Here is a 27,365-nt window from a genome sequence, read left to right as displayed (position 1 = left end):
TAACTACAAAGGGGGAGATCCGGGCCTCAAACCCAGCAGCCCTGTTTCCCTGGGCTGGAAACAGGTAACATACAGCTTCACCAGCAGTAGCAGCAGGCCCCAGGAATGTTAGAGCTTCAAGTTCTCAGGCTCCCAACCCCACTGCAGGGAACTAAAACTCTGGAGGTGGGGTCTAGCAACATTTGCTTTAACAGGCCCTACCAGGGATTAGTCTGCATTCCACCATGCTGCTTCAAGGAACTCTCCCTCGATCAGGTCACCACGCCACCCCAGGAGGTCTTCCTAAAATACAACTCTCAGCTGCCTAAAGCCCTTAAAACCACACTGGCAGGCCTTGAGTCTCTCTTTAGTAGTTATGCCCCTTCAGAGTTGTCCCCAGTCTGCCTCTCTAGCCCCATTCTTGACACCCTCTCCTTAAATACAGAGAAGGAGAGCAGGGTGGAGAGTTAACTCCGATCAAGCACCCTCTGCTATGTGCAAGCTCACCCCTAGCACTGAGTCTGCAGGACGATACTCACTTCTCACCAGCATTAAAATCAAAGTGCCCAAAACGGGGAACCTAAAGCTCAGAGCAGTGTCAAGACGTGCCTTTGTTCATGTAGCCAGCAAGTGACAAGGCCCAGATAAGAGCCTGGGACTATCTGACACCATAGACCCAGCACTTCCAAGCTGGACAGAACCAAAGTGGTTAGGAAGCTGGGCTGCGGCCCCATGCTGGAGGCTCTGATGTCTCAATGGGTAGAGGCTTCCCAAAGAGGTTCTGGTCTTTATTTAATGGAGTACCAGTCCACCTCATTCTACCCAAAAAGCCCTTCATGAGCAAATCCCAGTCTTAACCACCTTCTCTGTGACTCTAGTAATAGGAAGACAGGAGCCTGGAGTGGCCAAAACCCTGATAGGACCCACCCGTGACCAGACCCAGAGCCGATGAGTTAGATGATGACAGACAAAGCACAATAGTCCAAAGGTTAGGTGAACCGTTTCTCCTTGGCACAAGGACTGTTAAAGGAAAGCCTATTCCACCACGGTTCCCCACTGCTGCCCAGGCTCCTTGTCAGCCACACCAGGCCAGAATGGTCCATGTCTCCATGCCTTTGCCAATACAGCCCTGCTGCCTCAAACCCTGTCCAAGAACTGCCTGGCCAATGCTACCCACTCCTCTAGGACCAAACTCGTGTAACTTTTTCAGGAAGCCTTCTTCCTCCACACTTCCAGGCACTCCTGTGCCACTCCTGTGCCACCACCCACCTTTCTGTAGTCTGAAGAAACCACAGGGCCTAGGGCAGCAGGACCCAAGGCAGCGGTTCTCAACCACGCAGGCTGTTAGAGTTCCCTGGGGAGTCTGGTTGGGGGTGTGGCCTGACCATCAAGGGGTTCTAGTGTATAGCCAGGGACCAGAAAAACTGACCTACTGGGCAGGACCTGAGCTTCTGAGTCTCACAGAGGTTTTAATCCTGCTCCTCCACCAGAGAGCCGTACCATTTGAGTAAAAGAACCAACCCTCCCAAACCTGTTTCATATGCTGTGAATTGGGGATTATACCACCCACCTCTCCAGGTCACTGTGAGGGTTAAATGAGGACTTAACCTTCTTAGGCCCCCATGACCCCGCTCCCTTCCCTCCTCTGCTCTCCCCACAGTCCCCACCCTTCACAAAAGCAAGTATTAACAGCCTGGTTGGCATTCTGCCCAAACCACTTTCCCATCAGTCATTTATTTAATAAAAAAATGTACTGAGCACCTGCTTGGTAGTACTTGGCACCATGCTAGAGACTGAGGATACAGCAATGAATGTGTCAGAAAAGGTCCCAAGACACTGACAGGTTAGCTGAGGAGAGTCACAAAACAAGCAAATGAGTGACTTCTGATGATAAGAAGTACTCTCAATATAACAAGTGAGGAAAGATTGGGCAATGGGACAAAGCAAGGCTACCTTAAAGAGGAGGTAAATTATGACCTAGACACAGAAAGGAACACAGCCTGAAATGACTGGATCTGGGTAAAATTCAAATGGAAGTTGCTGCAGTGTTTTCAGCAAGGGAGAGGCACGATCTGACTCTTCTACAAAACCACTGTCACACTGAATTATCACCATCTCCACACCACGCTGTGGGTTCCCAGGGGCAGAGACTGGCTGATCTTCACATCTGCACCCTCAGCACTCAGCCCAGGCCTGCCACAGGGTAGGTGCTAAGTGGCTGGCTGAATGAACCTCCTTGCCCCTCATATGTTATTTCCCTTTGGTTTAGCAAGCCAAACCTTTCATCTAGTTTCTACCTATCAGAATCATGGCAGCTTTGCCACAAAGAACCAAAATGTTGATGGTGGACAATCATTCTAAGACTCCCAAGGCTTTCTGTGTGGTTGGCAAGCAACATCTAGATTGGACTGAATTTAAACAGCTGGAATTCTGGACCCATGTGCAGAGCTTCAAATGAATGAACTGACCAGGGGAACCCAGGCAAGTTCCCCAACCCTGAGTCTCAACTATCATCTGTAAAATGGGTCCAAGGTAAGCTAGTCTGATTTCCCCCTTTCTCATACAATGCCCAACACTCACAGGAAGCTCAGACATGTAGTCAATCCAACAAAAGATTGCTTTCTACAAACAGGGTAAGAGGGCAGGAACTCTACCATGCATTGAACAAAGCACTTCACCACCATCATGGAGAAGCAGTCCATCATAAATGTTCAATGTTCAATGTTCAAATGTTCAATAAATAAGCACACGCCTGATCATCTTCAACTTGAACTCCATGGTGCCTACCTCATTTAGGAGAGAAACTTTTCTCCAAGTTAACTTTAATCCCCCTTCTGGGTATAGTTGAAGACCAGGTACAAACGGGCTTGTGCCTAGCCCCAATCTCCTTTGGTCCTCAAGGACATCCTGAGATGTTCTGTCAGATTCCTTGCCCTACCTGCACCATTGCCTGACCTGTATCCTAGCAGCCTCAACAAGGAGGTAAAAGGAAGCAACGTGAGTTTAGCATCTTGTTCTTGGCAAATCCATGGTGGCCCCAGTGGTCCCCAATGGCATTGCAGCCATGGCAAGTTACACCCAGTGTGCTATGACACTGCTGGTTGGATAGGCATGTTAGCATATTCTGCCTGCTCTGCCAAAGGGAGATCCTGGATGCCTTTAAGTTCATCAGCTCGTGGAGCCATGTAGCAACAATTTTAAACACGTAAACTCTAGTAAATTTGCAGCTATTGGCTTAATAGTTCTCAGTTTAATATCCCTAACTACCACAGGTCCTTAGCTCTATAAGTGGGTATTTAAAAGTAACTCTTAAGGGGTGTCTGGGTGGCTCAGTTGGTTTAGCATCCAACTCTTGATCTCAGCTCAGGATTTGATCTCAGGGTTGAGTTCAAGGCCCACACTGGGCTCCACACTGGGTGTGGAGCCTGCTTAAAAAAGGTAACAATAAAAAATAACTGTTAAATATTCATCTTCTCTAAACTCCACCCCATCCTACTCCCCACCTTTTAATGCACAGAATGTGACGCGCTTGAGAGACAGTGAAGCTTCATAAGGTAAGGAGGTTTATATTGCACACAGATTTGGCGTTAACACCTACATAATAGCTATTTCTTCAACATCCATGATGCACCAGGCATTTGACATGTGGCAAGTCATTTAACCCTCATAAGGTTTTCATTACTATAGACATTATAATCAAACTGCAGCTTGTGGAAGGGAAGTAACTGGGCCCAAGTCTCCCCGTTAGTGACAACACAACAAGGATTTGAACCCAGCTCCATCCAAGTCTGCCCTACTCAGCAGGCCGCACTACCAACCAGCACAGGCAGACATCACTGGAGCCCGAGACCCTCTCTCCTTTTCTCTTCAACCCCACCTCACATTCCACCTGACCACCTTCTCCACAGCCCAGAACTCAACCGCCCCCTCCGCTTTCCTCCAAGCTGCAGTACCTTCTCACATGTCCTCCCCCCAGCTGGTCACACACCCCCCCTATTCAGGACTGGCACTGAGTCCTCCTCCTCTGCCTCCAATCCTTGCCCAGCCTTCTCCCCTCCTTAGGGAGCTTTACCCTCCTCCTCCTCCTCTCACTTGCCCCGCTCAAGTGCACAACTCTGAGGCTCTGCTTGTCCACACGCACACAGCTCCATCACGGCCCCAAACAGACCGCAACACAAAGCAGACGCTGTGTTTCTCCTCTGAACCCCCCCACCCCGCCCGAGTGGGACAGATGAGCCTCCTCTCTTCGTTCTCGTCATTGCAGAGTCGATGATGGACGGGGCTCGCTCAGCTCCGGCGTTGAGAGCCAAGAAAGCCGACAGAGTGCCGACATGTCTCTGCAGCCAGCCTCCGTGTTCTCCTGAGAAGCGGCTCCTCCTCGAGGAGAAGGGATGCGCTAAGCATCTCCCGCACGCCAGGTGCTGTGCTGGACCCTTTACAAACACAGTACGTCCTTTGAGTCTCCAAACAACCCAAGGACAGGAGGCTGTATCACCCGCACTTTATGGGCGACGGAAGTGGGCTCAGGTCCATCACTGCTGGAGCCGGGACTCAAAGCCCATTCCGTTCGCCTAGGAAACCAGCCTTCTTTTCACTGCACCACAGGGTCACAGGGAGCGGAGAAGGCAGCACTTACCCACACACAGGTGTTTCTGAGCGTGCAAGGCTCTTCCAGGTGTACGATCTCTGCTCCCCTTCTGAAAGAGAGGACTTACCTTTTAACCCTGTTCATGGGCTTTTTCCCTTCCAAAGAAGGAAGCCATTTCGTGGTCCCTTTTGTGATTTAAAAAACCCTTAGGGAGTGATACACATCTTTGAAACAGGAACGGGAGGAAGGGTTTATATACCCCATTCCTGGTCATTCTAAAATAAAAGGCCACTGACACATCACACCCCAAGCAGCTCATAACACACACACACACACACGCACACACATACACACACACAGCGTCTTTGTTCTGGACCTCACAGAATTGGCCTCTTCCTGATTCCTTTTTTGGATCTAAGTGCCTCTCATCAAAACTCCCTGCACTAGCCTCCCGGCCCCCTCTATCAGGACGCTGCCCCCCACAGCTTAGGGCAGGGGGATAATCCTCAAGGTACACACATACACCTTACACAAGCTTAACGTTTGGCAGGTTTCGTCCTTCCCTGTATCTCATGCCACAGAGAAACCAGAATCCTAGCACAAAACACACTATAGCCTTCACTACCTGTTTCTTAGCCTGACTTGTAACTCAAGTCTACACAGCAATGGGTCATTGGTACAGTAAATCCCAAACCTTCTTTACCAACTACAGCCTAGCTCAGAACAGAACTCACCACCCTCTTTTTACTTGCTAGTGTTTGGACCAGTAACTATATAACATGGCTAGACTGACTGAATCCATCAATTGCTGGGTGACTATGAATGGCTCCCTTCTTGCTCTGAATCAGACAACTCACTCAAGCCATAAGGGCATCAGGTCTAGGACAAATTATACATCTCTCCAAGACAGACCCAACTTCTAAGCCTCCCCAGGACTCTGAAGTCAAGGCACAGAAATGTTGTCAGCAAGGCCCTGACAGTAAGCAAAAGCTGCCACAAGCTCGAGCTCTTTCCAGTAAGGGTTTTTCTGTCACTAAAAGTGAAAGCTAGCTGAAAGCAATAAATCTCTTAGTGAAAAGTTGAGCGGATCATTACCTTACACAAACCCAGAGGGAAAAAATCCACATAGATCACAGAGGAGGGAACTGATCAAATACTAAGAGCTAGACTAAAACTTCGTATCTGATTCCAATGCTAAGGAGGTTATATAGAAAAAGAAAGCAGCAACTCCAGGAATGACAGATAACCATAAAAATAAAAACAGTGTGCCACGTTTACTCCCAGTGACATGAGCAACACTGAACTTCTGACATAATGAGGTGGCATGCTGGTCTGCAACTAAAAAGACCATCTTCAGGGAAGGATGCAGGCAGAGGCTATTCTAGAGGCTGAAGGAAACACTACTGAGCCTGAAGACTGGACTCAACCGATCACTCATTAACTTGGGCCAAGAGTCAACTTCTCAGAGTCAAGGTTTACTCATCTGTAAAATGGGAATGGCAAGTGGAGACAGAATGGCCACTGCAAATAGAAGGCATATGGACCTCTAAGCACATCTAGATCTGAACACTGTCAGTTAATGAGTAACACTGAGTTAAAAAACTCACTGAAGTAGTAAAATGATGATAACATCCAACTGCAGAAGGCTGTTGCAAAAATTGAGTAAAGTGCTCATTATAGTACCAAGCCTAAGGAAGGTCTAATTACTAAAAATTTCTATTAAGACTTACTGAGTGTTTTTAATACTGCCTAACATGGTATTGAGCACTTTACATGCTTTATGTTGTCATACTTGATTTGTCTACTCTGCAAGATTTGTATAAACATGTTTCTAACATAAATACAACATAGGAAAACTCCTAAAAGGATGCACACAAAAATGCTAATAATGACTATCTCCTGGGAGGAGAAATAATGATTTTTTTTTCTTTTCACTTACTTGCTTTTTCCAGAATTTTCTTCAAACATCATTATTTCTGTATTTTTAATGCCAAAATACATTAAAATACAATGAAAATCAAGACATTGCTCACAGGTAATATCCTACCTGAGCCAACTACTTTTGGAAGTAAGAGCTAACAAAGTTCTGCTTTCCCTGAGGAACTGGCATTGTGCTCTGCTTTTCATTAAGAATAAACTGACTTCTGGGAACCCTGGCTGGCTCAGTGGGATAAGCCTCTGCCTTCGGCTCAGGTCAGGATCTCAGGGTCCTGGGATCGAGCCCCACATCGGCCTCTCTGCTCGGTGGGGAGCCTGCTTCCCCCCTCTCTCTGCCTACTTGTGATCTGTCAAATAAATAAATAAAATCTTAAAAAAAAAAAGAATTAACTGACTTCTCCATTCTTCACTTTGCCACCAAGGGGCACAGCCAAAATTTTAGTTCAGTCAGGTCCTCATTCTTTGCATATTTCTATTTTAATTTCCCCAATTTCAACTTTCTATTCTTATCTGTATGTCTTCTCCTGATTTTGGATTTGTTTATATTTTACTGCTTTTCTCAATGTTTACCATAAATTTATTGTCCTCAAATCCTTTGTAGATTAAGGCAGGGTACACTTAAGCTGAAGAATTTAAGGTTTGCTATTGCACTTACACTTCATGCCGGATCCCTGCATTTCACAGAATTCTTGGTTAGGACATTAAATGATAGAATGTCAACCTTTAATCCAATCTGAGATTTTTTTTAAAATGCAAAACTGCAACATCTCCCAATATCTGCAACAATAATAACAAACATACCATAACTTTTCAAGTCGTAGAAGTCCCATAATTAAAGTCAGTTTTATTAAATGCTCAAATTTCAAAATTATATACATTTCTTTTTACTGTAAAAATTCTCCATCCCCATCTCACCTTCTTCACTCACCCCACCCCCCAAGGTAGGTACTGTCCAAGCAGAAGCAAACCCAACAAAGTCTACCATACACGCAAAGGCAGGGAAGACAGGAAGTACCCAGAGGACAACATATGCTGGTGTTATCGCGCAGAAGCCTCCTGTGGAGGGGAAAGAACGGGAAGAGTTCACATAACAAGAAGGGAACTGGAATAGGCAGACTGACAAGACTTGTATAATTTATACCAATTTACAAACACTTCATGAGCCCATCAACTCCAAGAGAAGAGACCAAAGTAATACACAAAGGAAGGCCTCTGCCAGCGTCTCCTCTCCCTGAAGGCCTCCTATCAGGAGTCATTAGGAAGCCCAAACAGCTTCACAGTTCCTGCTTCCCGACTGCTGTCATATTTGCCATCTTTGTCATCACAGGCAAATGCCAGCAGAGGCCTTTTGGGGTGCCAAGCCACGGTGAAAGTCGGGGACTCACACTGCACCTCCCATAGCTTGTCTCCTATAAAAATCAATATAGAGAAACCAATCAATACATTAATAATAAGAAACCACATTCATTACGTGCTTGCCTACATTAACTCATTTAATCCACTTTTTTTAGGATATTTTATTTATTTGAGAGAGAGAGAGCAGGAGCCGGGGGTTGGAAGTGGGGGGTGGGGGGAGGGAGAGAGTGAAGCCGAATTTCTGCTGAGCAGGGAGCCCAACATGCTGCTCAATCCCAGGACCCTGAGATCATGACCTGAGCTGAAAGCAGACACTTAACCAACTGAGCCACGCAGGTGCCCCTCATTTAATCCACCTACTAACCCTACAGGACAGGTACAATCATTACCCCATTTTACACAGAACACTGAGGCAGAGAGAGAGCACAAGCCAGTAGGTGGCAGAGCAAGATCTGAATGCAGAGCCTATGAGCTAAAACCTATTCCGTACTCCCTAGGAAAACCGTACCAGCAGTTAGTATTTGTTGAGCACCCCTTAGGAATCAGATGCATTATACTTTATAAAGTATAATCACAATGCATCAAGGCAAGTAATGATTTAAAACCTCATTTTATAAAGGAACAGGTGACTGAACAGTTAAGTCATACCTCATAGGAGTCAGCATATGAAGTGAGTCTGTTTCCAAAGCCACAGGTCTTTCTCCTAAATCACAATGCTTTGCAAACAGATTTTTTCCTCCAAAAATGTCATTCTTACTTGAAATTAAACATGATTTTTCTAAAGCCATTATTCCTTTAGTCCCACTTTGCTTTTACGTTAAGATTCATGTAATGAATCTTAAGATTAATGTAATAAAACATTAACAATGTAGTGTTATTTTGAAGTTGCAGGATACATAAATTATATACTTCAAACTGGTCAACTGTACAGTAAATTATATTTTAATAAAGCTGTTTAAAATATATGTATAATATGCACACATATGTGTGTGGAGAGAGCGAGAGAGAGACCCTCTTTGTTAAGTAATCCTACTTCAGGGACAGTTAACCACTTCTCATGATGCTAGTATCTGGCAGTCTAGCTATATGTCTGGGCAAATTTCTATATTACACAAACATAAAGAATAGTTTCACTGGCTGCTACCCTCCTTTTACTTCTCTTCTGGCCTTTACGCCATCATTTGTCCATCATATGGGATTGGTTAAAATAAAGAAATTTATACAGTTCAAGAAAACCAGAGGAGACATGAAGAGGCCTCCTAAAATGTTTCCTAAATGACGATGTGGCTTCATAAACTTTTAACATCTTGACAGTTTTATTGGAAAGTTTAATCTCTGAATGATAAATAAGGTGCTATCTGGGACTGATATGACTACTCCAGATCACCAAAGTTCTAAAAGACTCGGTGTAATATGTATGGTGTGTCTAAAAAGCCGAAATTAAGTGGACTGTTAAAATACATGTTATCAGAAATAAAATTAATTCTTACTTTTACATTTAACCTTTAAAAATATGTAAAACACTAAACCTTACTTAATATATGACTTCAACTATACATAGTATAGTGTATGTATACACACACAGATGAATCGATGTCTATATATAAAATATCTATATAGATGTATAAATATCTACATATGGAAAAAAGATTGGAAGGAAATATACTAATATGTTAGGAATTAGCTATCTCCAAATTAAGGACCTATGTGTGATTGTTAATTTCTCCTTTTAATTGCCAGCATTTTCCAAATATTCTATACTGAGCATATATACTATTTTACAAACCAACATACAAAAACATGCTTACTGCATAAAATTCAAACAGTACCAGGGTATAGAGCAGCACTGGGAAACAGCATGGGGAAACAGGAATGTAGAATGTTTCTGTGATGGAAACATTCTACATCTGTGCTATCCAATACAGAAACCACCAGCCACATGTGGCTACTTAAGTCCTCAAAATGCGCCTAGGGTAACTAAAAAACTGAATTTTTCATTTTATCTACTTGGTTACTTGGTTTCAGTAATAATACTTAAGATTATAATTTAAAGTAAGATTTATCTTCTCCTAATCTTCTAAGTCTGAAATAAATTCTTTCAAAAGTCTTTCTACTAATTTAGCTTTAGTTTCTTTACCTAAGTGAGAACACATCACATGCATTGATTGGCTACTTGCTCTGCTCATTCAGTAAAATGCCTTGCCAGTCTTGCATTTCAGCACATGTGGAGCTATGTTTTTCTCCTGGCACACTGTAATATGGATATATCACAACTTATTTAATCAGTCCTTCATAATGAAATTGAGACTATTTCTCTTTTATGTATGAAATAATGCTATAAATATAACTGTGCTTCCCTTTGATAATCATCTGACTTTTAATTTTTAGCCTAGGTTATAGAAAAGATAAAAAAAATGTTCAAAGTATATGTCTGAACTACTTAGAAAAATTGATATATTCCTGAAAGATTATATGTGAACTAAATCATATTTTAGGGGTACCTGGGTAGCTCCGAGGGTTAAGCAGCCGGCTCTTGATTTCAACTCAGGTCATGATCTCAGCATCCTGGGATCAAGCCCTGTGGCAGGCTCTGTGCTCAGCAGGATGTCTGCTTGAGGATTCTCTCATCCCCTGTCCCTCTGCCCCTGCCCCCATTTGTGCTCTCTCAAGTAAATAAACAAATCTTAAAAAACAAAAAATAAGGGGTGTCTGGCTGGCTCAGTTGGTTAAGCATCTCCCTTCGGCTCAGATCATGATCCTGGGGTGCTGGAATCAAGCCCCACATCAGGCTCCCTGCTCAGCAGGAAGTCTGCTTCTCCCGAACTCCCTCTGCTGCTCTCCGCGCCCTCCCCCGCTCCCTGCCCACTTGTGCTCTCTCACTCTAAATAAAATCTCTAATAAATAAAATCTTTTTTAAAAATAAAAATAAAATAAATCACGTTTTATATGTATTAGGTGAGGTAGACAAACTTGTGCCAGGACAACATGGGAAAAACATGCACGTGCATGCGTTGTTAAGAACATACACTGCAATAACCTTTCTGTACGTGGTTTGGTCCTTCACAAAATGTCAGTACCTTGGACTCAGGGAGCAATCCCACTTCACTGGTTTCCCCAAAAGGATGACCCAAAGTGAAGTCCATAAGGAATATTTCCCACAGCTTTATTTATAATGGTGCGAAGATAAGAAGCCACCAAAGAGCAGGGCAACTGAAGCACCCACAGGCATAAATAAGTAGAGACCGGCAGTTTGAGAACATCCTGACATATTCAGTGGGATTCGGGACTGCATTACAAGCAGCAGCAGAGCTCACGTTATGAAGCTGTAACATGCTCAGGAGGGGCAGGCCTGGAGCCTGGAGCAGGAGAGGATCCACACATCCACACATGCACATATCCACACATCACACAAACAAGGCAGACGCAAAGGAGCTGTGTATCTGAATGGCTGGACAACACTTAGCACAATGTCATCAACAGTGGCATTTTTAAATGGTGGAATTTCAATTTTTTTACTTTGCTCTTTGAAGTCTTCTATACAGTTTAAGTGCTTTTACTAAAGCATGTATTTCCAAAAACAATAAAGCTACAATACAAAACAAATCTGAGAGTAATGACAGAAGATGGCAGAGTAGGAGGATCCTGAGCTCACCTCCTCCCACAGACACACTGAGGCAACAAGTGTATCTACTGCAATTAACTCTGAAAATGATCTGAAGACCAGCAGAAGAGACCTTCCACAGCTGACCGTAGAGACAAGGCCACACTGAAAGGGTAGAAGGGGTGGAGACATGGCCGGGAACCAAACCCCTGTGCAAATAACCACCAACAGGAGAGCCATCGCAAGCATGGAGGAGTGAAGGGATCAGATCCCACACAGGGCAATCCTGGCTGTAAGGACCTACGCTGGGAAGACAAGTTCCCATCATGTCTGGCTTTGAACATCAGCAGGGCTTAACTCCAGGAGCTTTAGAAATCAGCGCAGCTTAACTCCAATTGAACTGAAAGGCAAAAGAGCCAGCAGCACACTACTAAGTATCTCAGCCGGAGATGGCACTGAAGCCGCAGCTTAAAAAGCGCCTAGAGTATACCTGAAGGAGATTTACTAAGTAATTTTAGAGTGTGTGAGGGAAGGGCAAACATGTGCAGATTTCTCCAGGAATAAAAAAGTGTTGGTGGGTGCCATTTTTCTTGCCCACCGTGAACCTTGATAGCTAGATGCTTGCAGAAGCCAATTCTAACACTCTCCTCTTTAGCAACACATGCCCCATGCCAGCATTCCCCTACCACCCACCCTACCCAGCCCACTGGCCTTCGCAGGCACTCTTCCAAGGCAGCTCCTCCCCTGCCATATCCAGCAGGCAGGCCCACATGGGACCAGGACCCCACCAAAGTGACTCCTCACCCAAGGGACAGGGGAGATAACCCTACGCACCAGCTTGCCTACAGTTTCTACAGCTGGGCCTCTTAGCTGGCTCCCCAAAGAACAAGGCCTGCCCTTGCGTGTACCTGCAGCTGTCACACAGGCAAATTACACACAGCACACTGAGTGCCAGCCCCACGTACCACTGAGCCCATGGCAGCTGCAGCCAGGCCTCTTCACAGTATGGGAAGCAAACCCTGCCCAGTGCGCCTGCAGCAGGCAAGGCAGGTCAGCGCAGCCAACTGGACTGAGAGCCAGCCCCCTTCCCCCACCATCAGCATGCCCATAGCAATCACAGCTCAACCACAGCAGGAGGGTGCACACAACCCATAGAGGGGAAAACCCTAGTATGCCTGGTTCCAGTGACCAGGGCAGATAGCATACAGGGCACCACAGGACCTCTTCTATGTAAAGTCACTACTTTCAAGGTCAGGAGATGTAGCTGACCTATCTAACATACAGAAACAAACACACAGTTAGACAAAATGAGGAGACTGAGGGATACGTCCCTAATGAACAGACAAGACAAAAATCACAGAGAAAGGACTAAACAAAATGGAGATACGTGATATGCCTGATGGGAAGTTCAAAGTAATGCTCCTAAAGATAGTCAACTGGACTTGAGAAAACAGTGGATGAACTCTGTGAGAACTTCAACAAAGAGACAGAAAATGTAATACAGTAACTGAAATGAAAAATAACACCAAAGGAAATCAACAGCAGATTGGGTGGTGCAGAAGAACGGGTCAGAGATCTTGAGGACAGGGTAACAGAAAGCAACTAAGATGAACAGCAAAAAGACAAAAGAATAATAAAAGTGAGAACAGGTGAAGGAACCTCCACAACACCATCAAGCATGATAACATTTGCTTCATAGGAGTCCACAAAGGAGGAGAGAGAGGAAACGGGGCAGGAAATGTATTTGAAGAGGTAACGACTAAAAGCTTCCTGAATCTGAGAAAGGAAACACACATCAGATCCAGGAAACAAAGAAAGCTCCAAATAAGATGAACCCAAAAAGGTTCACACCAAGACACATAATAATTAAAATGGCAAAAATTAAAGAGAGAATCTTCAAAGCAGCAAGAGAAAAGCAGTCACATATAAGAGAAAACCCATAAGGCTATAGGCTGATCTCAGCAAAAACTCTGCAGGCCAGAAGGGAGTGGCCATGATACATTCAAAGGGCTAGAAGGAAAGAACCTACAACCAAGAATACTCTACCTGGCAAGGCTATCATTCTGGCAAGGCTATCATTCAGAACTGAAGGAGATAAAGAGTTTCCCAAACAAAAGGGAGTCCATCACCACTTACAAGAAATATTTAAGGGAATTCTTTAAGTGAAAAGGCCATGATTAGAAGAAAATTATGAGAGAAAAAATTTCACTAGTAAAAGTAAACATATGATTAAAGGTAGTGGACTAATCACTTATAAAGCCATTATGAAGGTTAAAACACAAAGCAGTAAAATCAATTACATCTACAAAAATTACTCAAGGGATACACAAAATAAAAAGATATATAATATGACATACACATAAAATGTTGAGGAGGAGTACAAATTCAGTGCTTTTTGGAATGTGTCCAAGCTTAAGCAACTAACAATATAGAGTGCTACACACATAGGATGTTATTTATGACTCCATGGTAACCACAAATCAAAAACCTATAATAGATATATAAAAAATAAAGAGAAAGTAATCCAAACATAACATTAAAGAAAGCCATCAACCACAAGGAAAGAGAGCAAGAGAAGAAAGGAACAAAGAAGAACCACAAAACAACAGAAAACAATGAACAAAATGGCAGTAAATACATACCTATGAATAATTACTCAAATGTAAATTGACTAAATGGTCCAATCAAGAGATACAGGGTGACTGGATGGCTGAAAAAACAAGACCCAACTATATGCTGCCTACAAGACTCACTTCAAACCTAAAGACACATATGGACTGAAAGTGACGGGACGGTAAAAGATATTCCATGTAGACGGAAGTGAAAAAAAAGCTGGGGTAGTGATATTTTTATCACACAAAGGCAAGCCTCTCAGGTCTCCTTCCTCCTCGGGACCTTTGTACTATCACTTTGCTATTGCCCAATAAACTTTGCCTTGCTGTCCACCAAAAAAAAAAAAAAAAAAAAAATCAGACAAGATACACTTTGCAACAAAGACTATAGCAAGAGACAAAAAGAGGAATTAAATAATGATAAAGGAATCAATCCAATGAGAGGATATAACAACTGTAAGTATCTATGTACCTAACATAGGAGATAGGAGCACCTAAAAACATAGAGTGAATATTAACAAACATAAAAGGAGCAATTGACAGTAATACAATAGTAGGGGACTTTAACACCATACTTACATCAATGGACAGATCATCCTGACAGAAAATCAACAAAAAGCACGTTAGACCAGATGGACTTTACAGGTATATACAGAACATTCCATTCAAAAACAACAGAATATACATTATTTTCAAGCGCACATGGAATATGCTCCAGTATGGATCATATACGGTAGACCACAGAACAAGTTGCAATGAATTTAAGAAGACTGAAATTTTATCGAGCATCTTTTTTTTTTTAAGATTTTATTTATTTATTTGACACAGAGAGAGAGACAGCAAGAGTCAAAATACAAGCAGGGGGAGTGGGAAAGGGAGAAGCAGGCTTCCCGCTGAGCAGGGAGCCCAATGTGGGGCTAGATCCCAGGACTCTGGGACCCTGGGACCACAAACTAGGCCAACGGCAGATGCCCAAAGACTGAGCAACCCAGGTACCCCTATCAAGCATCTTTTCTGACCCACAATGGTATGAAACTAGGAATCAATTACAAGAAAAAAAAACTCGAAAAAAACACAAACATACAGAAGCTAAACAACATAAACAACCAAAGTGTCAATGAATAAATCAAAGAGGAAAATTTTTTTTTTTAATGAAGACAAATAAAAATGGAAACACAACAATCCAAAATCTCTGGGATCCAGCAGAAGCAGTTCCACAGGAAAGTTTATGCCAATACAGGCCTACCTTACGAAACAAGAAAAATCCCAAATAAACAAATTAACCTTAATCTAAAGGAGCTACAAAAAGAACAAAGCCCAAAGTTAGTAGAAGGAAGGAAACAAAAAAGATTAGAGCAGAAATAAATGAAATAGATACTAAAAAAACATTGGAAAAGATCCATGAAACTAAGAGCTGGTTCTTTGAAATCATAAACAAGTTTGATAAACCTTTACCAGACGCATCAAGAAGACAGAGAACTCAAATAAATGAATTCAGAAATGAAAGAAAAAATAACTGACACCACAAAAATACAAAGGGTTATATGAGAATACTATGAAAAATTACATGCCAACAAATTGGACAACCCAAAAGACTGGATAAATTCCTATAAACATACAATATTCCAAAACTGAATCAAGAAGAAAGAGAAAATTTGAACAGACCAATTACTAGTAATGAAATTTAACTGGTAATCAAAAAACTCCCAAAAAACAAAACTCCAGGATCATAAGGATTCACAGGTGCATTCTATCAAACACTTAAAGAACAGTTAATACCTATTCTTCTCAAACTATTCCAAAAAATAGGCGAGGAAGAAAAACTTCCAAATTCATTCTATGAGGCCAGCATTACCCTGATACCACAACCAGGTAAAGACACTACCAAAACAAAACAAAACAAAAAAGCAAAAAACTGCAGGCCAACATGCCTGATGAATATAGATGCAAGAATCCTCAACAAAATATATTAGCAAACCAAATTCAACAATACATTAAAAAGATCATACACCATGATCAAGTGATATTTATTCCAGGATGGCTCCATATTTGCAAATAAACCAATGTGATACATCACATCAATAAGAGGAAGGATAAAAACCATATGATCATTTCAAAAGACACAGAAAAACCATTTGACAAAAATAAACACCCATTGTTGATAAAAGCTCTCAACAAGGGATGCCTGGGTGGCTCAGTGGGTTGGAGCCTCTGCCTTCAGCTCAGGTCATGGTCCCAGGGTCCTGGGATTGAGCCCCACATCGGGCTCTCTGCTTGGCGGGGAGCCTGCTTCCCCCTCTCTCCCTGCCTGCCTCTCTGCCTACTTGTGATCTTTGTCTGTCAAATAAATAAATAAAATCTTAAAAAAAAAAAAAAAAGCTCTCAACAAAATGGATTTAGAGGAAACACACTTCAACATATAAAGACCAAATATGAAAAACCCACAGATAACATCACACTCAATGGTGAAAAACTGAAAGCTTTTCCCCTAAGATCAGGAACAAAACAAAGATGTCTACTCTCACCATTTTATTCAACACAGTCTTGGAAGTTCTGGCCACAGCAACCAGACAAGAAAAAAAAAAAAAAAGGAACCCAAATTGGTAAGAAAGAAGTAAACCTGTAGTATTTGCACATGACATGATACTATATATAGAAAACTGTAAAGACTTCACAAAAGGTATTAGAAAAAATGAATTCAATAAAGTTGCAGGCAACAAAATTAATATACAGAAATCTGTTGCATTTCTATACACTAATAATGATGTAGTAGGAAGAAAAATTAAGAAAACAATCCCATTTACAACTGCACCTAAAAGAATAAATCACCTGGGAATACATTTAACCACAGAGGGGAAAGACCTATACTCTAAATAAACTATCAGACACTGAAGAAAGAAATTGAAGGTGACACAAATAGAAAAATAAACCATGCCCAGGACTGGAAGAATTAATATTGTTATAATGTCCACACCACCCAAAGCAATCCACAGATTCAATGCAGTCCCTATCAAAATACCAGTATTTTTTTTTTTAAAGATTTATTTATTTATTTATTTGTCAGAGAGAGAGAGAGAGGAGCGAGAGTGAGCACAAGCAGACAGAGTGGCAGGCAGAGGGAGAAGCAGGCTCCCCGCCGAGCAAGGAGCCCCATGTGGGACTCGATCCCAGGACGCTGGGATCATGAGCCGAGCCGAAGGCAGCCGCCCAACCAACTGAGCCACCCAGGCGTCCCCAAAATACCAGTATTTTTAACAAAACTAGAACAAATAATCCCAAAATTTGTATGGAACCACAAAAGACTCTGAGCAACCAAAGTAATCTTAAGAACAAAGCTGGAGGTATCACAATCCCAGATTTCAAGATATACTACAAAGCTATGGTAATAAAAACAGTGTGGCACTGGCACAAAAAGAGATATGCTAGATCAGTGGAACAGGACAGAGAGCCCAGAAATAAACCCACACTTAATATGATCATTAATCTACAACAAAGGAGGCAAGAATATGCAATGGAAAAAACAGTCTCTTCAACAAATGGTGCTGGGAAAACAAGACAACTACATTCAAACAAATGAAATTGGACCACTTTTCTTACACCATACACAAAAATAAGCTCAAAATGGACTAATGACTTAAATGTGAGATATGAAACGATAAAACTCCTAAAAGAAAACACAGGCAGCAATCTCTTGAACATCAGCTTTAGCAATGTATTTATGGCTATGTCTCCTGAAGCAAAGAGAAACAAAAGCAAAAATAAAATACTGGGACTACACCAAAATAAAAAGCTTCTGCATAGCAAAGGAAACCATCAACAAAACAAAAAGACAACCTACTGAATGGAAGAAGATACCTCCAAATAATAAATCCAATAAGAGGTTAATATCCAAAATATATAAGATAATTCTATGCTCAACACTAAAAAAAAAAAAAAAAAAAGTAGGCTGATTAAAAAATGGGGTGCCTGGGTGGCTTAGTCAGTTGAGCATCCAACTCTTAGATTTCGGCTCAGGTCATGATCACAGGGTTCTGAGACTGAGCCCCATGTCAGAATCCATACTCAGCAGGGAGTCTGCTTGAGATTCTTTCTCTCTGCCCCTTCCCCCAGGCCCACTCATGTTCTCTGTCTCCCAAATGGGTGAATCTTTAAAAAAAAAAAAAAAAAAGGTGCGGGGGGGAGGGGGACAAAAAACCTAGACAGACATTTTTCCAAAGGAGACACACAGATGACCAATAAACATGAAAAGGTGCTCACATCAATGATCATCAGGGAAATGCACATACAATGAAATACTACCTCACACCTACCAAAATAGCTAGTATCAAAAAGATAATAAAAAACAAACGGTGAGGATGTAAAGAAGAAGGAATCCTCATACACTGCTGGTGGGTATATAAATTGGTGCAGCCACTGTAGAAAACAGTATGGAGCTTTCTCGAGAAATTAAAATAGAAATATATGATCCAATAATTCCACTACTGGGTAATTATCCAAAGAAAACAAAATACTAATTCAAAAAGGTATGTGCACCCCTATGTTTATTGCAGCATTATTTACAATAGCCACAATATGGGAGCAACCTAAGTGTCCATGGATAGACAAATGAATAAAGAAGATCTGATATATATATATATATACACACACACAAAATGGAATATTAATCAGTCATAAAAAAAGAATGAGATCTTGCCATTTATGAGAACATAGGGTGGACCTAAGGGTTATTAAGCTAAGTTAAATAAATCAGGAAAGACAAATACCATATGATTTTACTTGTACATGAAATCTAAAAAATGAAACAAGTAAATAAATAGACAACAGAAACAGATTCATAATTAAAGAAAACTGTTGGATGCCAGAGAAGAGAAAGCTGGGGTGATGAGTGAAATATTAAGAGGTACAAACTTCCAATTATAAAATAAGTACATCCTGAAGATATAAAGTATAGCAACAGGAATATAGTCAATAATATTATAATAATGTTATATGGTGACAGATGATGACTACATTTATTGTGATCAATGACTAATGTGTATGTCTGTCAAATCACTGTCATACATGAAACTAATATCATATGTCAATCATACTTTGATAATAAAAAAATTATTAATTAAAAATAAGTAGAGCTAAGGAAATTCCTTCGTAAAATGAATACTCTCCTCTCATTTTTCTATTTTCAGATTCTACCGGTTGTTTTTAAAGCAAATCACATGTATTTTGTTAATTCCTAAGATTATTTTAAGTTCACATACAGGCAAAATATAGGAAAAAAAGTAGACCACAACACTAAAAGAGATTGTATTTAGAGGTGAGACCACAAGTACCACTTTTTTCTTCCTCCTATTTTCCATATTTTAAAAATTTTGTTAACAGAAGAATTAAAAGTTAATAAAATGCAAAATATTTTCCTAAATCACTTTTTTTCAGATCTGCTCCTTTCTGAACTCTTTGCTCCCTTATGACCTGACTATAATAGTCCTAATAAACAAAGCTGTCTTAAGAAGAAAATTCATTTATGCTAATGCAAGTGAAGTAGTAATGTGAAGATGAAAACACATGACAGGAAAAGTCTTGATAGCCAACAGATGACAGACAGAAGACTCACTATGGTAGTGAGGGTATCAGTTACCTGTCTCTACTTCAGCAATGTCAATAAAATGATCTTCCGAGGCTGATGCCAGCATTTTTCCATCGTGACTAAAACTGAGGGTCCTCACAGGCCAATCCAGCCTATAACAGAGTGGAGACAGGACATGTTAGAATAACCCAATAAGTGTAGGGCACAATTTCATCCAAAATAAAGTCAAATTAATTTATCCAACAAGGAAAGTGCCGGCAGAGCTGCTTACCTAGAAAAGCACCGAACACAAACCAACTCATCCACATCCCAGAGGCTGACCAAAGCATCTGCACTTCCCGTGGCAAAGTACTTCCCCATGGGGTCAAACTTGATACAGATGCAGTTGGAAGGATGGGCATTGATAGATTGCACAGGCTTCAGCTCTGGGTAGCTGAGAAACAAGACAGACAGCAATTAAACTATGGGAAGAGGACTATGGTACTAAGACAACAACAGGAGATACTAAAGAAGAAAATCAAAGACAACAAACCAAGTATCAGACTGTAATTCAAACAAACTTTCCTAGACTTAAAAAAAAAAAAAAGTTATGGGGCGCCTGGGTGGCTCAGGGTGTTAAGCCTCTGCCTTCGGCTCAGGTTATGGTCTCAGGGTCCTGGGATCGAGCCCCACATCAGGCTCTCTGCTTGGCAGGGAGCCTGCTTCCCCCTCTCTCTCTGCCTGCCTCTCTGCCTACTTGTGATCTCTCTGTCTGCCAAATAAATAAACAAAATCTTTAAAAAAAAATTAGATTATCATCAGACCTTTCTGACTGTTAAGACTTTATGCCAAAAGAAAATGGGATAATATATTTAAGATATATAAGCAAGAAAATAGGAATCAAGGATTTTTGTATCTAGCAAAACTATCAATTACAAAGAGCTCAAATACTAAACACAATTAAATATCTGTAAGTTTTATAAGTATATAAGTTATAAGTATGAACTTAAAGAATATTGTCCCATGAACCCTTCCTGAGGAATCTAAAGAATGAACTTTGACAATCAAAATGACTAGAGACTTATCAGCATGGGACTGGTGATGAGCATTACATATAGAGCTTCTTCTAGAAACTATACATGCAAAAGAAAGGCATAGTACATAGTAGCTCTACACTCTGATAATATAGTACAAACTGTTTTTTTTTTTAATGGAAGAAAAATGAGGAAAACAATGCAAAAAGCAAAATTTACTATTTTAAATAATCACATTGGTGGTAGCAGTGGTAATACTGTTATTCTGAGATACCTCTATGTGTAACATGGAGAAAGGTAATAAGTAACCATGGGATATTCTAATTCTATAATCCCAGTGTCCTTGAGAATCAGAATACCCAAATACTCAGTTTGGAAGGAAAGAGTTATTTATAATATAGAAGATGTTTAGTAGGATTCTTTTTTTTTTTTTAAGATTTTATTTATTCATTTGACAGAGAGAGAGAAAGACCAAAAGTAGGCAGAGAGGTAGATAGAGAGAAGGGGGGGAAGCAGGCTCCCTGCTGAGCAGGGAGCCCAACATGGAGCTCGATCCCAGGACCCTGAGACCATGACCTGAGCCGAAGGCAGAGGCTTTAACCCACTGAGCCACCCAGGTGCCCCCAGTAGGATTCTACTAGTCCTGAATTTTAGTTCAATGTTATCAACATAAATTCACAATTCACATATTTTAATCTTTAAAAATAAACACTTATATGTCCTTGCTCTGTCCACAGGAAAGGTCTAGAAATAATGACCAAACCAGCAATATGGACATCTGTAGTTCCAGTACCGTTTCTCAGAAAAAGAATCCAGGGATTCTTAGAGAACTTTCTGATTAAAGGTCTGAGCCAGGAAACATACAAGATGACCCTGGGATATCCTGTCCTACCAGAGAGCAACAAACTGAAGACTACCCAGATTATGTTAACAAAAAACAAACAAAAAAAAGACTCAGGAACAACTTGAAGAGGCTCCCATTAGCTGAAGAAGGGATAATTTGAGTTTCCATACAGATAATTACTCCAATAGACTGAAACACATCTACCATGCTTAAGTACAAGAGTTTACAGTAAGTCTTTTTTTTAAAAAAATTTTATTTATTTATTTGAGAGCGAGAGAGATCACAAGTAGGCAGAGAGGCAGGCAGAGGCGGGGGGGGGGGGGGGGGAAGCAGGCTCCCTGCCCAGCAGAGAGCCCAATGCGGGGCTCAATCCCAGGACCCGAGATCATGACCTGGCCTGAAGGCAGAGGCTTAACCCACTGAGCCGCCCAGGCGCCCCTACAGTAAGTCTTAAAAATAAAACCCAGCTGATCATCTTTGGAGGTGATGGAGAACTAATTCATTATCTGATGACAAAGGGAAAGAACCATTTATCCTGCCTTTTCTAAGTGAACTACATTATTAAATAACAAAACAGTAAATGAGAGGAAGTATCTTATATACCAACAAATAAATAAGCATACAGAATCAGCAAAATCCAGACTAGGAGAATCTCTGCAGGTTAACAGTCTAGTTTTCCAACAGCTATATTATAAGTAAAAGAGGATGAAGAGCAACCTAATAGTTTAACACATTTAAAAAACATCAAATTTTTTTAAATAGACAAAACTAGAATGTCTAGAAATGCACATTTGGTAGCTAAAATTATAAAGAAATACTGTAAGAATCAAAATAGTGTTCCCTTTTGAGGACGAGAACAAAGGACATAGAGGGACTTCTGGGACGCAGCATATATTTCTTGACCTGGGTGGGGTTACACAGATAATAGTTCATTAAGCTATATGTGTTTTAAGTGGTTTTCGTGTATGTGTTTTATTTCCTAATTGAAAGTCTTAAAAAAAAAAAAAGGCTATAGAACACCAACTTGAATAAAATTCAAGTTGCTAAACACAGGTTTCCAGCCTTTAATATAATCTGGTCCCAGATTATATTTCAACTTTATCTTCCCATTTTCAGGCCCTCTCCTCAGATACCTTATCTGACACCATTCCCAGCAACTCTGATCTACCAACTACTCTCCATATAGGCCATGTTCATTCACACCTTTGCCCACTGTATGGTTCCCTTCTGCTGATTCTTAAAATTCTACTCAGTTTTCAAGGTCAAGCTCAGAAGCTGCCTCTTTCAATCCCCAACTCCCATAGTCAATATAAGTTTCTTTCCCTGGGATTCCAAAGCAAACTCCAAGCCTCTCTAAAAGAACCTATTTCACATTGCCTTGCATTGCCCACCCAGAACAGCAGAAAGAACAGAGTCGACAGACCTGAATTTCAATTCCAACACTTCATTCATTTACAGAATAAATATTTATGGAGATCCTAACTCTGTGTAGCAAGTATTAAGGTAGGAACTAGGGATTCAACAGTAAGCAAGTTACACATGGTCCCTACCTTCATGGAATTTATAGTCTAATGGCAGATATAGATTAAGTAAACATTTATTATAGGGGCGCCTGGGTGGCTCAGTCAGTTAAGCATCTGCCTACGGCTCAGGTCATGATCCTGGGTCCTAAGATCAAGCCCCGCACTATGCTCCCTGCTTAGTGGGGAGCCTGCTTTTCCCTCTCCCTCTGCTGCTCCCTCTGCTTGTATACTCTCTCTGTCAACTAAACAAATAAAATCTTTAAAACAAACAAACATTTAATTATAATACAGAATGAGAAATGCTGCCAACAGGAAGTACATAAAATAAGCTTTTAAAGGGGAGGTAGGAAAGTAGAAAAGATGGCTGCCCTGGAGAGAAAGTGATATTTAAGCAGAGACTTTACGGGTACAAATTAACCATAATTCAAGGTGTATCTAGTTCTAGTGCTCACCTGCTGACTAGTAATTTAAACTCTCTGAATCCCAGATCCTCATCTGTCAAATAAGACTCAAATAACAACCCCAGAGAATTTGTGAGGACTCAGTAAATATAAGGTGCCTGGCTCAAAGGTGCTCAACAGAGGTTAGGATTCTTTATTACCATTTGTCTTTTTAACTCCTTCAGGCCAGGCTTGCATCTAATTCATTCTGTATCCATACAGCACCCAGCACAAAGATATGACAGTCCCTAAGCTAGAACCCTCTCACCTGAGGATGTTGATACAACCATTGCCATTTGTCAGGAAGAACATATTGTTGTCATTATTCCAGGAGATTTCATTGACTTCAAACTTGAACTGCTCCTCCGCTTTTGAACGGTGTGTCTTGGCATCAATAAAGGTCACCACATCATCCTTGTTGCCTACAGCAATGGTCTGCCCATCAGGACTCCAGCAGATATTAATGTTCTCCCCTGGAAACCCAGATATAATCAGCAAGATACTGTTTGCCTATAATCCTGCAGTTAACTTTTTTTTAATCCTACGAAGACCAGAGCTATCTCTAAACCTCATTCACCAAGGTCCTAGTCAAGAGAAGGGAATGACTACTTACTCACCAATTATGAGTCCAGCACTTTCGTCTACAAATTTCCCCCTGTGCACGCTCATGATAATTCTCTAAGGAACACTTTATTATCCCCATATTACATATGAAGATATGAAAGATATGAGAGATGAGCCAAAGCGTCAAAGCCATGAAGTAACAGACCCAAGATCTAAACCAGATTTGACTACAAAGCCCCCTAGTCTTATACCAGCATTTCCCAAACTCCAGTCATTCACATGCCACTTTTCCAATTTTTGTCCTATCCATGTTAGCTATATTTATAAGTATATATATAAATATATATAGCTATATATAAAAATAACAGCTATATTTCTTTATTCAAGACTTTTCTTAAAATTGACTCAAAAATTTTCAGTTAAATAAATTCAGTTTCTATTTAGCAATAAATTCTATGGGCTAGTTCTTTTTTTCTGGTAGGCATTAAAATACATACACAGCTGTTTTTAATGTTCATCCACGTGCTACCTAACTCACTCAAGCATCATCAATTGTCTACGTGGAGAAAGTACTACAAGATTCCACCTCCAGGGACAAGTCTTGTCAACAAAGTCCAGTGGCCCACAGTGAACATGTCAATTAAAAATTTCACCAACTTTATCAATTCTATAATGCATATATTTTCACATTTTATTTTCTACAACATATCTTAAAATGCATTAGGAGGCATCTCGAAATTTTTGGTGTATGATGGTTATCAAGAAACTTTATTTTCCTTCCTAACAACGGATAAAATATTGGTGCATGTTATAATCAATGACATGTTAGTCAATAAAACATAGTAAGTGACCTCAAGGTTTATAGGACAATACCTGGTGATTCTACAAATGTACTGTACAACTTCCAGGTCATCTTCTGCCAGACCACCAAGACCATTCATTCCCAAGATCAGTCATTCTGGCCTATCAGCAATTTCCTAAATTCTCCATCTATCTACACATGAAGCTCCCTCCTAGAGCTGCCCCCCACCCCTCACCCATGCACTGTACCCTGACCACTAAATCCCTATTAACTATTCTAAGAGTTGCCTGTCCCCACAGGCAAGGGTCAGACTTAAGCATTTCCATTCTAGGTATCCATCTTGTAGACTCTTCAGTGTAAGATGAACCATATCATATCATGTTGGGTTTTTTCTTTAATACATATGTCTCTCTCCCTGCACTAAACCTAGTACAGGTCCTGGGAGCTGGAGATTGTCTTATTCAGCCCAGGATGTCCCACACCTAACACAAAGCCACACACAAAGAAGATACTTGGGAAATGCTTGTTGAATAACTATAAGCAGCTCATCTTCCTACTGCCCTCTCTCTCAAGAGTCACCTTTAGTGTTCACAGTGGCAATGCATTTTGTAGTCCTCACATCCCAGATGCGAATGGTTTTGTCTCCAGATGCTGTGACAAAGAGGTCAGGATTACTTGGATGCCAACAAAGCTGGTCCACACTATCCCCATGTCCCCGATAATTGTTTTCTTTGACCTGAAAGAACAGAATCCAAATGCCACTTCACACATAAGTACCAGCCTCCACATGTAACTTCTAAACCTTATTCAAACCAAGGTACCTTGTGGCAAAGAAAAAGCCAGACAATTTAAAAGAATTTTTAAATTTTTAAACCCCTTCCCCAAAACTCTTCCCAATACCCTCCTCCCTTCCTCTCCAATCACTCTGAATTGTTCTGAGATTTGGATTCCACAGCAATGCCCTAACTCTTTTGCCCCCCCCACCCCGGCCTTCCTCCTTCTTTCTGGTTCTCCACATTTACTCTACCAAGGTTCCCAATCTTCTTGCTCACTCCCACAGGAAGCCTCCTTACCACCATAGGGACGCCACCACCACTACAGCCCCTAGCCAGTCCTCACCACTACACAACTCCTTCCTACCACTCTCATACACCCCCACCTCACTCGAATCCCATCTACCCTCCTCACCACCAGTCATCCTCTCCTCGCCTCCACTGCCAGCTCATCTTTACACCTCCTTACTGATACACTCCCTCACACCCCCACCTCCCTCTTACCACCACTGTAAAGTTTCGCAGGCGAGGTAAACACAAGACCAGGCAAGGTGGGCGCAAGGCAAGATTTATTAAAGGCACTCTCTGGCGAAGTTTCAGGGCTCGGGAGAAGAAGGGGAGCCAGGAAAGTTGCACCGGGAGGAGGTGGGCACCCTCGAGCGAGGTTCCTCGACTCCAGAAAGGGGAGTGGGGGAAGTCGCACTGGGAGGGAGGTGGCGGTGGTCTTTTATCCCGCCAAGGCAGGGCGTGGGCTCACATCCATATATGGTAGGGTATTTGGTGATCGGAGGGTATGTGGTGGGGGGTCCTGATACCTCTGTTTCCTGCATAGGTATCAGGTTACCTATGGAGACGTGACCTGGGCATACATCCTTTTGGCGGGAGAGTCAAGGGTTAAGGAAAGGTGGGGGGAGGAGGCTGGAAGACGGCGGGACCCGGCGGTCATTTCTATTGTTCCTCCTGCATTCCCGGAGCCACTGACCCAACAACCACCATCTTCCTCTCCACCACATTCCCTCCAGATCCCTAATCATTACCCTTGTCACTCCCGCACTCCTCCAGCGTGCACTACACAACCCCCTTCTCCCCACACCCCTCCTTCTCCTCGCCTCCATCCCGCATTCTCTCCAACACCACACCTGGCTTTACCACAGACCCTCTCTCTGGCCTGGGCCGGTCCCTGACAGCTTACCAACCGGTCCTTCTCCAGCAGGAATACGCTGGCCGTCTTGTCGAAAGACCCCGAGGCCAAGCGACGCCCATCGCAGCTCCAGGCCACCGAGTGCACCTTGGCGCTATGTGCAGGGAACTCGCGAGTCTTGCTGTGGCCGCGGAAGAGCTCCTGCATTCCCAGCACGTAGCGTGTTGGGCCGCTAGTCACTGAACACCAGGGAGCCATTGAACCAGGACCGCTCTGACCAAGCGCCGAGGGCCCCATAGCCGCCGCAGCTACCGCCATGGCGAGCTCCCAGGAGGCCGCGTTCCTACCGCCACCTTAGCTCAGTCAGTCCTGCCGCCGCCGCCGCACGCATGCGCCCGGAAGAGAGGCTTCCCTGCACAGCCGCAATGCGGGCCATCCGAGCAGGGACTACAAATCCCGGCATGCAGCGCGCGCGCTCCCCTTTCAACTAAGAGTGATTGCAATTAGGCTTCCTTCAGTTAGTGATTCTGGAGGCTTTAAGGGCCTATTTCCCACTTACCTACTGCCTGGTAGATATATTTGTATCTTGTTTAATTTAAAAAAGGAAAAC

At 42.0% G+C, this 27,365-nt stretch overlaps 1 protein-coding gene across 1 annotated transcript; it reads right to left on the bottom strand.

Annotated features, from left to right (window-relative positions):
• Positions 1-6,499: 6,499 nt before the first annotated feature.
• THOC3 (THO complex subunit 3) lies at positions 6,500-27,153 on the bottom strand. Its single transcript, XM_080804461.1, has 6 exons — positions 26,807-27,153; positions 25,421-25,577; positions 23,744-23,948; positions 19,927-20,088; positions 19,707-19,807; positions 6,500-7,914 (listed from the first exon to the last, which is right to left on the bottom strand). Exons 1-6 carry the CDS (start codon positions 27,071-27,073, stop codon positions 7,751-7,753), a joined length of 1,056 nt encoding a protein of 351 aa, XP_080660587.1. The 5' UTR covers positions 27,074-27,153; the 3' UTR covers positions 6,500-7,750.
• Between the last annotated feature and the right edge of the window lie 212 nt (positions 27,154-27,365).

The sequence above is a fragment of the Martes martes genome (assembly GCF_963455335.1).
Source record: "Martes martes genome assembly, chromosome: 5".
Classification (NCBI taxonomy): Eukaryota; Metazoa; Chordata; class Mammalia; order Carnivora; family Mustelidae; genus Martes; species Martes martes.
The sequence above is the reverse complement of the archived record's forward strand: the minus strand, read 5'-3'. Positions and strand labels throughout refer to the sequence as shown.

Bases quoted from the DNA above. Each gene is read 5' to 3' on its own strand.
- THOC3 (XM_080804461.1), bottom strand. From the start codon at position 27,073: ATGGCGGTAGCTGCGGCGGCTATGGGGCCCTCGGCGCTTGGTCAGAGC. The intron at 23,949-25,420 runs GTGACTCTTGAG...CTGGGTTTCCAG, and splicing joins TGCCACTGTGAACACTAAAG to GGGAGAACATTAATATCTGC. The intron at 7,915-19,706 runs GTAACTGATACC...TGATTTTTATAG, and splicing joins CATTGCTGAAGTAGAGACAG to GAGACAAGCTATGGGAGGTG.